This window comes from Micropterus salmoides, unplaced genomic scaffold (assembly GCF_014851395.1).
Source record: "Micropterus salmoides isolate LMB-PRFRI ecotype aquatic unplaced genomic scaffold, ASM1485139v1 Ms_hic_scaffold_23, whole genome shotgun sequence".
NCBI lineage: Eukaryota > Metazoa > Chordata > Actinopteri > Centrarchiformes > Centrarchidae > Micropterus > Micropterus salmoides.
The window spans coordinates 12471702-12484571 of record NW_024041484.1 but is presented as its reverse complement, the minus strand read 5'-3'; the positions used below and the strand labels follow the sequence as shown (position 1 = coordinate 12484571).

At 39.4% G+C, this 12870-nt stretch overlaps 1 protein-coding gene across 1 annotated transcript; it reads left to right on the top strand.

The window, feature by feature from the left end:
* The first annotated feature begins 453 nt into the window (after positions 1–453).
* pus7l (pseudouridine synthase 7 like) lies at positions 454–8797 on the top strand. The gene is made up of 10 exons (XM_038739024.1): positions 454–666; positions 866–1694; positions 1929–2088; positions 2299–2518; positions 3636–3734; positions 3938–4019; positions 4298–4463; positions 5117–5243; positions 6575–6628; positions 8157–8797. The coding sequence occupies exons 2-10, from the start codon at positions 905–907 to the stop codon at positions 8529–8531; spliced, it is 2073 nt and encodes a 690-aa protein (XP_038594952.1). The 5' UTR covers positions 454–666; positions 866–904; the 3' UTR covers positions 8532–8797.
* Positions 8798–12870: the final 4073 nt, after the last annotated feature.

Sequence of the window (12870 nt, the reverse complement as noted above, 5' to 3'; positions counted from 1 at the left end):
TAAACTGTTTGCTGTCTATTATTATTATTATTATCATAATTATTATTATTATTTAAATTTTAGTTTACTTTAACATACTCATTTATGTTACACTTACGTTTCGGCTACAGTATGTTCTAGAGTTATTTGGGTTATTATTATTAGTATTATTACTTTAATGACTTCATTATTAGCATTATTCACTATTTAAATTACATTGTGAATGTTTAACATTTAAGTTATTCATGCCACCTTCTCTCGGGGTACGGAGGACAGTGGTGAGTGTAACCCAACAGGTGTTATGACTGCATGAGTGTACTGCAACTGAGAATAGGCCACACAAATGAACCAGGACTGAACCCCTTGATACCTATCAGGTGTTAACCTAGTCAGGCAGTCGAAATGGTAAACACGTCCTTGCTCCCGGACTTGCTGTCTGTCCCTTTAAGAAAAGTCACATGACAGTCACATGACGCGGAAGTAGACGGAATCGATTCAGCGTTGTTGTGTTTACATCAACAGCTCCTCGTTTACATGCCGGATAGAGGTTCGTTGAGTAAATGAGTAGAAAAACACAGCTGCGTTTTTATTATTTGTTCATCATAAATTCATATTCCCGTTTAAAAACAGGAACGTGCTTTACTTTCTTTGTTATAGCAGGTACAGCTCTCTTTCACCAAAGCCAAGGTAGGATTTAACGTTATGTGTAACGTTATGACACGATTATTAACGTTACTGCAAACAGACGGTCTATTTCGCATGTATTACCGATGCTTAAGCAGAAATAAAACACCTATCATCTTTCCAAGCCTCCTGACTTTACGTTTAAGGTGTGCCCCAACTCCGACTGCCTTTGACATTGTATTTTTCTCCTTTTCTGCAACAGGAATAAGTGAAAACTCTGCAGTGTTTGGATGAAGTGACCATGAAGCAGGACAGTGATGCTGCGAACGTCCCTGCATGCTTCATATCAAACCATGAAGGTTTTCGTGGAAGCATCAAAAACTTTATCAAGGACTTTGTGGTGACTGAGATAGACATCACTGGACAGCGTGTTAATACAGCAGCAGCCACACAGACACCAGCCTGTGCCTCCTCAGATACAAAAAAGGAAAGCAGTGCTGAATGTCAGGAGAATAGTCATTATTCGGTCTCACAGGACACTGATGATTCAGCTGATTGTGGGGTAGATGTCACCATACCTAGTCCAGGCAGCTTTGATCTAAGTGTGATTTTAGGCCAGTCAGTCAGCGAAGAGCTTGAGCAGTTTGTGTTGACTCTCAAAGATGAAAAGCCAACCAAGCAGGAGCTATCTCTGGGATACTTCCCTGACAAACACCACAGAGCGAATGTCCACCGGGCCGTCCGACACCGCTTCCCCTTCCTCATGACTGTCACTATTCAGCCTGAGATCAGGGTGAGGGAAGATCCAGACTACAGAGAGCTCTCCGGGCTGGTTACAGAGGACGAAGCAGAGGACTTCTTCAGGTTCATAGATGCCAAAGTGCGAGGCTCATCCTATACATTTGGACCTGATGACAGTAAGGAGCACAGGACGGCGGTCCACCACTTCCTGAGTCGAAGGTTTGGCAAACTGGTGGAGACAAAAAGCTTCACTGACCAAGGGACGACAGCTGTCACGGTTAGGCTGAGAGAGCAAGGCAGGCCAAAGAAGAGAACCACTGACGAACGCAAGGAAGAAGAAATTTACACTGGTAAAAAGAAAGCATAGAAGTATTGATTATTTTCTTAATTAATACCTAAAATTGTCATCCCTTAATCACTTGTCTTAAAGAAGGAAAGTAAGGTCATTTAATATTGAAATAATGTCAGTGTTTTTTATTTCAAGATGTAGTAGAAATAATAAACTTTTCATGACTGATATTCCATAAGCAACTTTTAAAATTAGAATAAAAACACTGGTGTGTCGCGCGTGTCCTGTCTTTCAGCTTTCACTCTCTGTAAGGAGAACCTTGAGACTCTGGAGGCCATCAGCTACATGGCAGCAGCTCTCGGGGTCCTACCGTCAGATTTCACCTACGCTGGGATCAAGGATAAGAGAGCCATCACCTACCAGTCTATGGTGGTCAAGAAGGTCTCACCTCAACGGTAGTTTTGCGTTACTTACGTGGATTTGGTTGTTTTGGAGATCATATATTTATGTTCACATTCACAAATCGGCAAGGCAAAAAGTTGCAACAGTCTAAAGATGTTGCGGTTCTTAACTTTTGTTTGAGTTCTCCTTGACACAAAAATCAAAAGGAATGGCATGGAATCAGTGAGAAAAGTATTTATTTCTTTGGTGTCATTTATCACTAGGTTGAAAGAGAAGACAGCAGACTTTGAGAAGAGAGGGATGCGCCTGTCTCAGATCCGCTCTGCAAGTGCGCCTCTCAGGCTTGGACGACTGCAGGGGAACCACTTTGACCTTGTGGTTCGCAATCTAAGACCACACGGGGCCAGTGACACACAATCCTCTGGGACAAATACACACACACGCCTGGCAGCGCTGGTAAAGGAAGCAGTGGAGAATGTCGAGGTATTATTGAAATTGTTTCTCATTTCAGTTGATATTTCTTTTTTTAGTCTGTGACATCAAACATTGTCAAACTGAATTTTTCAGCCCACTGTACGCTAACAGTGCATATCGTCACATGCATGTCATTACTCTTGTACTGAAGAATTTAAACAAATCTAGACGCACACAAGTAAAAAAAATGTTTACATGTGAACAACCATGTCTGCAGTTTTATGTCACAGATTATATCATAACAAAAATATAATAGAGATTTACACCAAAAGGTACTGTACAGGATTTTATTAATTTTATAAGCATTTCTTCTAAATCATGATATTCAATGTCGAATTTACACCCAAATTGTCTCATATGTTCACATATATCACTCTCACTACAGCTGTTCAGTAGTACTTCCATCCATCCATCCATCCATCGTCAACCGCTTATCCTGCATACAGGGTCACGGGGTACTTGAAACATGCTAATGATTTTTAAACTAGCCACACACGCAAACTAAAAAATCTAATATATTTATAATGGAGATTTACTCTAAAATGGATATTACAACATTTGGCCTTATTTACATTTGAGCCAGTCTGTGTATTTCCTTTACATGTCTTCTCTAAAGGAGTGACAAGGCCACTTTTACAGCCTTTACAACTTTAGGATGAGAACATGGCACCCTACGCTTTAAAATGTATCTCAATCTATTTAATGATAAAGGAAAAGTCTGGTGATATTCTATATTTATCTCCTTTCACAAAAAAGACTATCATTGAATTTTACCTACTAAAATGTAATTGCTTATGTAGCCAAAGCCGGATATATTTAGCTTCTCTGTGCCATATTAAAAACACATCAATGAGCCACACTGTTGCACTGGGTGACATGTTTGTTCCTTAAGATGAACATGATCACTGTAGTTTATTTTGAGTCAGTCCCACATACAACATCCTGCTGCTGTAAATGCTCACTAGAGCAACATAGTCCCCAACAAATGCATAATTCCCTCCTGTTTCAGTTATGTTTGCAAAAACTACAGTGCCCAGTAGTGCTTGAAATATGCTAGTGATTTTTCAAAACATCTACAACACAAATACAGAGCCACAGCCACGTTCACCTGGTTTGTTCTTTGCAGGCCAGAGGCTTTGTCAATTACTATGGACCACAGAGGTTTGGGAGTGGGCAGAGTGTTCAGTCTGACCGTGTAGGACTGGCTTTACTCAAAGAAGACATGGTAAGTGTTGCAGACAATAATTGTGTATATGACCAGATGCACCGCCCTTTATGGTGAAATGAGGCAACTGGTTCCTCAAAGCGGGCATCACCGACTGCATGTAGCCTGATTGAAAAACAGGGTCATCTTAGTAAAACGATTTATGCTGTGTTGGGCATGTTGTTGTGTGTGTTGTGACGTATGTTGTTGGTTGTGTGCGTCAGGTGGGTGCTGTGCGTCTCTTCTTCACTCCAGAGGAAGGCGATGATCCTCAGAGCCAAGCGAAGAGACACTTCCTCCAAACAGGTGAGGGCCAGGACAGCACTGGCTGTTTTAGTTTCATTTTTCCAGAAAACAGTCAAAGATAGTGTGAATGTTGCTTCCCAAGAACTTTATAAGAATTTGCAGAACCTACGAGTTTCTGTTGGTAATGTTGGTAATCATCCTATTTTTGTAGTGCTGAGAACAATTAATGTAGCTAATTTATTCACACACATAAAACGTTGTTAATGACCTTCATGTGAACATGCTGTAAGTGTTTTACTCTATCACTCTTTCCTTTCTCTCTCGCTTCTCCATACCAGAAAACGCTAAGGAGTCTTTGGCGCTGATGCCGTTGTCGAAGGCCAGGGAGCGACTGATGCTTCGGGCCCTGAACCGCTACGGTACAGGTCCAGATGGTTGCGCCCAAGCCTGGCTCAGCCTGCCCCACAGCATGAGAGTCTTCTACCCACATGCCTACTGTAGCAGGTCAGCCGCTTGTTGGCTATTGAGCAGCTCTATTGCAGCAACTGGGATATAAGGGCATTGACAGAGATTATGATAAAAGGAGACAAAATTATTCGACAGCTAGATTGTCCCGTTCAGTTTCCAGGTTTAACCCTAGCCACGGTTTGTGCTGAGTCCCAAAGCTAGCATCAAAGATAGATAAATGTTCCTGCTGCAAAATGATTTTTTTTTTAAACCGTTCAGACTGTGTTTTGAATCCAGGTAGGTGGAAAATGACATATGTCTTTGCTCTTATTGCCATACACATGCAAAATATTAAAAGTATTTTGTATCAAGATTTACAATATTGGAAAGTAACATCAACATATAATGCAATATAACGCATATATGAAGCAATATAAGTGTTGTTAAATGACCTTCTAGGTTTTTCAAAGTTTGCAGAGTACTGCCGAAAAACTGGGGCTAGGTTTCACCCAGCATCACCTGCTTTCATCTTTTTATTTTCTAAACAAATTGTGTCATAAATTTACTTTCTTTTTGCAAAATGATTCATATAATAATAAATGACTGCCATATAATAAGTCATGATCAGTTTGGGAAATTACAGCCATCTCCCAGTGCTTTAATTGTTTAATAGTGATAATTGTGCTGAGCTATCTGTTTGTGGTTGTCAGAGTGTGGAACGAGGCAGCGGCACACAGGCTGGCTACTCTGGGCCACAGTGCTAGGCGAGGAGACATGGTATGGATGCAGGAAGGGCAAAAAAAAGTGGAGGACGCTGGAGAAACCAGCTTGCCTCAGGTAAGAGAGGATAGAAAATATAAAAAGAATGAATGCATTTGCTTTTTTATTGCATAGACCAATATTTTAACTAGAGTGCTTTGATCAGCACGCGCAAAGGAAATGCTGTGTTTCAATACTATAGGAAGCCCACTGGCAGTGTACAAGCAGTTTAAAATATTATGAGTTAAAATCTACCCTACCTTCATAATTAATACATTAGAAAACCACACATTTTAGAATAATCTGAATAATCTGTTTCATCCATAAAACAGTTGACAGGGCTGCAAAACAAAAAATCACTGGAATATACACACACAGCAGTCATGGAATCACATACATTTGTAAATATATGTATATATAGTAGATAATAGATTAGATCATAGGAGTAGGGAAACAATTATTTACAGTGTAGGATGTAATGTAGGTATCTTTTTGCTACACTAGTAAACACTGTTTCAGTTTAGTTTTTTCTGCGAGTGGTCAAAGATAATGTCAAAGTTCCTTCCCAAGACATTTTCAAAAACTATGAGTTTCTGTTCTAGCCCACTGCTCGGGCCTTGTCTGTGATACACCAAGTATGCGTCTGATACACACCGTTCAGACACTCCATCTTTCAGGCTCAAACTTATTTGGGTCAGTCCCCTCACCATGAGTCCTGAGAGGATCTAGCATGTATCAGTGACCTGTGGTGAGAGCTTGGACTTAAACTACAGGCTGAACACACACAAATATATCCGTCACCTTCTTTTTGACATATTAAACCAAGTAGTGAGTGAAGGTAAAGCCATTGGCCTCCAAATAAGACCACTGGAATGTATTTCACAATTTCACAATGCTTGTTTCTTTTGTGACTTTGTGGACATTTGCAACAACTGAAAGTAGGATGGCAAACCACCAATTCAGAAAAACCTGTTACTTTGGTTATGACATGTTCACCTTATATGACATGTTCAGTTTCTAACAGCGAGGCTTGTAACACCTTCAGAGCACAGGAAATGACAGAGTGGAGCTTAAATGAGAGGTTGAACCCTGCGTCTGTATTTTTACTCAAAGATTTGTGCTTAAATGTAGTTTTTACAGTCAGTTAGAATCTTATACTGTATACTATTGATATAGACGGTTATTCTGCAGTTTTTTGTTTATTGTAATACAAACAATATGTTGTAGTTTTTTTGCTGACGTAATCCAGAGGGTCTCAGTGATTCAGCTAAGTAGTAAACAGGGTTTTTTCAGAGATTGTACTTGTGACCGATTGATTGAAGAAACTCTCTCTAAATTTTAGAACACCTTTGTCACATTTAGCAAACACAGCGTCACTGCTGCTGACCTTTCCTGTCTTGCTTTTCCAGATCCATGTGGTGACAGACCAAGAGGAGCAAGAAGGAGTGTATGCGCTGGGACAAGTATGTAGTTTAGGGATATAATCCTACTCTGTGGTGGTTTTTGGCGGGAGCCAACAGGGGCTAGTACCCCTGTAACAAAGACCTTGGACCCCCCTATGGCCCGCCTCTGAACGAAAAGTCTACAATAATCATAGTAATATATCTTCCTTGCGACGATGTGGTGCTGATGCAAAGGCAGAAAAAATGTGTCTCAACTAGTCAGATCCTTTAAGACGTTACACTGCCACAGACAGGTGTCGTGCCAAGATAGTTATCTTTGATAGATGAAGGCATGAAAAATATAACGTGGATTGTTTCATCGTTTTATCAATGAGGTTTTTGCGGAGCAAGCTAGCACACTAATCATAAGAACGCTTTTATAGGCTGACGTTAACGTTACGTGTTATTCGTATTATTCATTGGACAGAATTGAGAATGTCTAAACAAAACGAGCATATAGTTTCCCTCGTAAAGCAAACATTTATTTCGCGATAGTCTGACGATGTTATAACTGACCACGTAGTTGATCACTCAACTCAGTCATCCATGTTACTGTTTGGAAGCTAGATCCAGACAGTCACCTTTTTCAAGTAAGCTGCTCATACAAATATCTACGCCATCAATACTGTAAAATCAAGATCATTGTAATCAGTTTAACACATTGCTCACCTCAACGTTACATCTACTTGACTCGAAGTGTACATTAAACTGAATGCAGCATTGTAGACAATATTTTGTTCTTGTAATCAATGTTTCCATTGCATGGATAGCCTTTGGATATTACTAGAAATTGCTGGAGTCCCCCTCTTTAAAGGGTAAATTATTATCATAATAATTTAATAATGCATTGCATTTAAACAGCTCTTTTCATACACAAAAAGAGATAACAGTAGCCTACTGGTCCTAGCAGGCTGGACATGCAGTCTGCCAAAATATGTATCCCCCTCCATAATCCTCAGATGATGGCCTTCTACCAAGTATTTAAGTTTGTGTATACTTCACAATGCCTTATAACAGGTGTGAATATGGAGAAGTTTTTATGTTCCAAGCAAAAGTTATAGTGGGATACAAATCATTTCCGACTGTATTTTCAACCTGCCGTAAAATGTGTCCCTCCTTTATAATGCACAGATGATGGCCTACTATCAAGTATTTTGTTTTAGGTATATTTCACATCATGAGTAATAACAGGGGTGTAAATGGAGAAGTTTGTTGTTTCCTAGCAAAAGTTATAGTGGGATACAAAGTACAAAAAAGGATCCAGAGAATGTCTCGTACACTAGAGCTTATACTGTTCATTAAGCCTTACAAAGATGTTTTGCATCAAAGAATGTATATAATATACAAAACAAAAGATTTTGGAAGCTTGAACATTGCTTTTGTCTCTTTTGCCCCGAACTGAATGTGCCACTCTGAAAAAAAAACAACTGGCCCCAGTCTGGCCCCCCCAATAAAATTGGTCTATGGAACCGCCACTGATCCTACTTCAAATGCTACTATTTCTGCTTTTCTCACTACTGTTGCTACTGTGTTTTTATGATCCCATCAGGTGTTACTACCCATGCCAGGGAACACCGTGAAGTATCCAGAAAACGCCATGGGGACTTGGTTCCAGGAGAGACTGGCCAGAGATGGACTGGAGGACTGTCGTTTCCGAGTCAGCAGCCTGAAACTAAATCTGCCTGGCTGCTACCGCCCCCTGCTGGCCTGTCCATGCAACCTCCGCTACCAGCTGCAGAGAGCAGCCTGTGGGGAGGGAGGAGGAGAGGTGACAGGAGGCAGCAGTAGAAGAAGTGACGGGCAGCTGAATGGCACCACTGTAGAAGGGAAGCAGGACTCGCTCTCGCTCACCTTAAACTTCGACCTAGACTCCTCCTGCTATGCTACTATTTGCCTCAGAGAGATCATGAAGTGTGACCCCTAGAGGTCAAGGGGCATTGTTCCTGTTGTATTTCTACAAAATGTTTTTTTTTGTTTTTAGTGGAAAAGAGATTTTTGTAACCCATTATTGTGATACACTATCAGTAGCCTTTCGGTTTGTTGTTGAAGTAATGAGCATAAGACTGTAAAAAAAAGAAGCATATTGTTCCACTGATAAAATAAATGTGAACAGAGCTAAATGTAAAACCGTGTAAACAGTATTTGTGTTTTGTGCCATTAATAAAAATGATAATAAAGATTCCATCTTACAATGTTCTGCTTTTTTTAAGTAACCTTGACTCTGGGTCTATTTTAAAAGATTTTTTGTTGACTTTTGATGTTTTGTTTAATCAAATTTAAGACATATTTCAGAGATGAAAAAGAAGTCCTCGACTGAGCAAGTATGAAAAGAAAAGGCCCAAAAATCTTCAGTTTTGCCTGTCCCTGCCGTCTCTCCTGTGAAATTTCTGATAATTGGTCAGGACATAACTAATTTTGGATGAATGTCTTTGCAAAATAAGTAATTGTGATTATTATCATACTTTGTTCTATTGAGAGAGTGACAGTGTTTAAAAGATAAGACAAACACTTTTTAGTTTAGACATTTTTTAAATTGAATTCTGTATTAATTAAACTTAAACTTTTTCGCTACCATCCACAATTAGTTAAAAATTTCTCCAGCTGTGAACATTTCCTTCATGCATTGCACTGTGTCCATCTGTCAGCACTCTCAGTTTGTCGTTAATATTTTGTCCACCCCATTTATATCAATGAAGACTAAAATAACAGAAACACCTAACAGTTCTACAGCCCCACAAACGTGATGTGTAAAACACTACTTGGCAATAAAGCTCCTTCTAATTCTCATTCTGAACTGCTGCCTCAAAATGACAATATAGCTGCATCCACACCTCTCTAAAACAGTTTGCACAAAAACTGAACATACAGTGACTGCTTTCAGTACTAACATTTGTCAAGTTACACTGGGAACACACTGCATGCTAACAATTAGAATTAGTGTTAGGTATGAAATTGGGAAACTTATAATTTTTGGTAAACGCACTATCCACTAATAGCCACAACCACTAGATGGAGACAACATACAATGATGGTCCCATTATTCCTACTCCTCCAAGTGAAATGTGTATCGAGATAGTTTCAAGCAAATTGTATCTGTGAGTTGAGTGTCCTCCAAATTAACCTCAGCAATGTTGGCGTGATATTGAGTTCCTTATCTGAGAGGAAACAGCCTGCACCACATGACTAAAAGGTTAATGATCTTAATGAGTATATCACACTCCCAATCTGAGGTTACATCCATCATGCCAGTTTGTATAGTCCACTCTCACATAAAAAAAGAGCTGCACACCAACAGGAGAGGCATTCCAAAACTAATATAAAATATAATGAAGCATAAAACCGTGGTATAATTATGCTGCTGTGGGGCAGCATTCGATCTGTATTAAAATCGAGCTAGCTTTCCCTCCTGTGATTAATTTATGCAGTTTTGATGAGAATGTTTAAAGACAGTAGCATATAAAAACCTCCCTCATAAATAACCAATGTCGGATAAGCCTCTGGGCTATTTTTAATACCTGTTGCTGTAAGCAATGTGGAAAGTGACTGCCTATATGGATGTTTTAGTTGGAGGTGGGTTCTGACATGCAGCCTGTCACCAACCCATAGCACTGTTTGATAAAGAGCCTGCCTGTGAGCTAAATGAAGAGACACATTAGCAGTAATGAGTTTCTTCACTGTTCGAGGAGTTTTGTTTCAAAATGACATACTATCCACCAGAAAGGAGAGTGGATTATTAAAAGCCTTGCAGTAACACTGAATCCTATACTGTAGCCTATATTGTTTCTTGCCTTGGGGAGTCAAATCCAATTTTGACAGACAACGTGCAGACCTTTCTTTATGTTCCATAGTAATGTAGTGATTTTTTGTTTTGTTTTATAAAGTCCTGACATAGTGACATTAAATCAGACTTGTGTTGGGTGAATCCCAGTGTCCCCCCCATGTGGCATAAAGGCTGCATACTTATTAAACATGAAACCCCTTGACCTGTCTAGTCTCATTAAATCCTCAACACTTTCATGTAACCTGCAGGTGTCTTGACTGAAACAGGCTACTTCCAGAATGCATTAACCAATAACTTATCACAAAAGGAACCATATGAATAAAAGATGAGGCTATTTGTGACTCCATTAAAGGAACAGTTCAGCATTTTGGGAAGCGCTCTCTTGCCGAGAGCTAGATTAAGAAGATTAACAAGAAGATTAAACAAAGAAGATATTATTAATAAATGAGCTTTAGAGGTGCTGGTAGGCAAATTTGGTACATTTTGTCAGAGCCAGGCTAGCTGATTCCCCCTGTTTGCAGTCTTCATGCTAAGTTAAACTAAGCAGTTGCTAGCTGTAATTTCATATTTGACAGTCACGAGAGTGGTATCAATCTTCTCATAAAACGTTCGGCAAGAAAGCGAATAACCAAAACGCTCAAAATGCCAAACTATTCCTTTTAAAAAGTAATTCTCAGTTGTTTCTGTAGTTGCTGTGACAGCTTTACACCCCATGTGTCCGAGCTGTTCTGTCTTCATTTTATCTGTTTTTCATTTACAGTACTTCCTTTGCCATGTGAGGTGAAGTGGATATGACCACTACAGGTTAAAATCATGTTAAGTTTGATGAGAGAGCTGTAATCACTGTGGAGTTCTGTGGGGGTCTAAAATAAGTTGAACTACATTGTAAGCTATAACATCAACCAAGTATCAATGACTGTTTCACTTGTTTTCTGAAAAATAAAACAAGTAAAACAGTCATTGATCCTTGGTTGATGGCAGGTCTTAAAGGGTTAAGAGAAAAATAAAGAAAGGTAACGTGTTCACATGGACAGTGTCTCTCTCTCTAAATAGCAGAGTAATTAAATTAAGACAATCTTGAATGCAAATGTGAATATGATCCACCAACAATATGCTTTACTGGCACACTTTGGTGATTCTGTAATCTGCACGAAATATAAAAGATTTTGCACTGTGCTCATGTGGCTAAGGCCCAGTACACTTGTACAATATAATTGGTCTGATTCTACATTACAGATAGTGATGACAGGACTATATCTTGACAGAAATGGGTGAGTGACTTCTCCGCGTCCCTGGGCTGAATCCCGTTCCAGCCGGCTGTAGATAAATGTTGACCCACTTCAGCAGTAATGATGACAACATTACTACACGTCTCACTTAGGGCTCAAGGAATGATAAGGAAGTCAAGGGTTATGAAAGACATTTACCCTTGACTTACAGTGATGTATTTCTCCTCAGGAGAGAGACGCAGGAAGAGGAAGAATCCAGGGAAAGACACTTAGCATGGAATGGAGGAGCAGTATGGCTTTCTCTGGATATGTGCCCTTGTGTGTTTTAGGGCTCTGAAAACACATTTTTTCAATCAGCTTCTTCTGATGAGCAAACAGTTTTGGTTATTTTAGTTGAGAGATGGTTTTTTCCCTGTGCTCTTCTCACTGGTTTGGAGGGTGCAGGGCCCAGCTGGAAAAAGTTGATGCCACATACTTTTGTACATTTAGAACACTAGTAAATCAACACATGAAGGCAGTTGTTTATTGTCACTGTCAATCAAAGGTGATCAAATCACACCCATTGTCCGGGTGACATGGATTAGCAATAAGCGAGTTTTTTGTTACTCTTAGTAAATAACATCTATGGGTCTTTTTGTCCAAGCTCAGTTTCAAAACTTTAGCTTTACTTTTTAAGGAGTATTTAAGAATATTGAAAAACTTCAAATGTTAAACCAAGTTTTCAGGGGCTTAACTCTGGCAGCCATATAATAATAATATAATAATCTTTATTTGTAGAGCACTTTTCAAAAACAAGTTACAAAGTGCTTTAACAAGTGTAAAGACAATAATACCCAAGAGACAATAATACAAAAACAATACAAGATAAAAGCATGAAAACATTGAAAAGACTAAAATACATGTTTAAGATAAATATAAAATTAGTAAAATAGAATAAAATAAAAGGGATAAAATAAAGTCAAATAAGATCGGGAAAGGCTCTCCTATAAAAGTATGTTTTAAGAAGGGACTTAAGAGTTCACTGACTCAGCTGACCTGATTTCCTCGGGCAGGCTGTTCCAGAGCCTCGGGGCCATGACTGCAAACGCTCTGTCCCCTTTAGTTTTCAGTCAAGACTCTGGAACAGATAGCAGACCTCTGCCCGAGGATCTCAAGGTACGTGCTGGTGTGTATGGGACTAATAGTTCAGAAATATAACAAGGCGAGAGGCCATGAAATATAACAAGGCGAGAGGCCATAAAAGTAATCAATAG

What these genes read in the sequence shown, in the direction of transcription:
- pus7l (XM_038739024.1), top strand. Translation starts at nt 905, where the DNA reads ATGAAGCAGGACAGTGATGCTGCGAACGTCCCTGCATGCTTCATATCA. An exon ending in GGAAGAAGAAATTTACACTG is followed by an intron (nt 1,695 to 1,928) that starts GTAAAAAGAAAG and finishes CCTGTCTTTCAG; the next exon opens with CTTTCACTCTCTGTAAGGAG. An exon ending in AAGAAGGTCTCACCTCAACG is followed by an intron (nt 2,089 to 2,298) that starts GTAGTTTTGCGT and finishes ATTTATCACTAG; the next exon opens with GTTGAAAGAGAAGACAGCAG.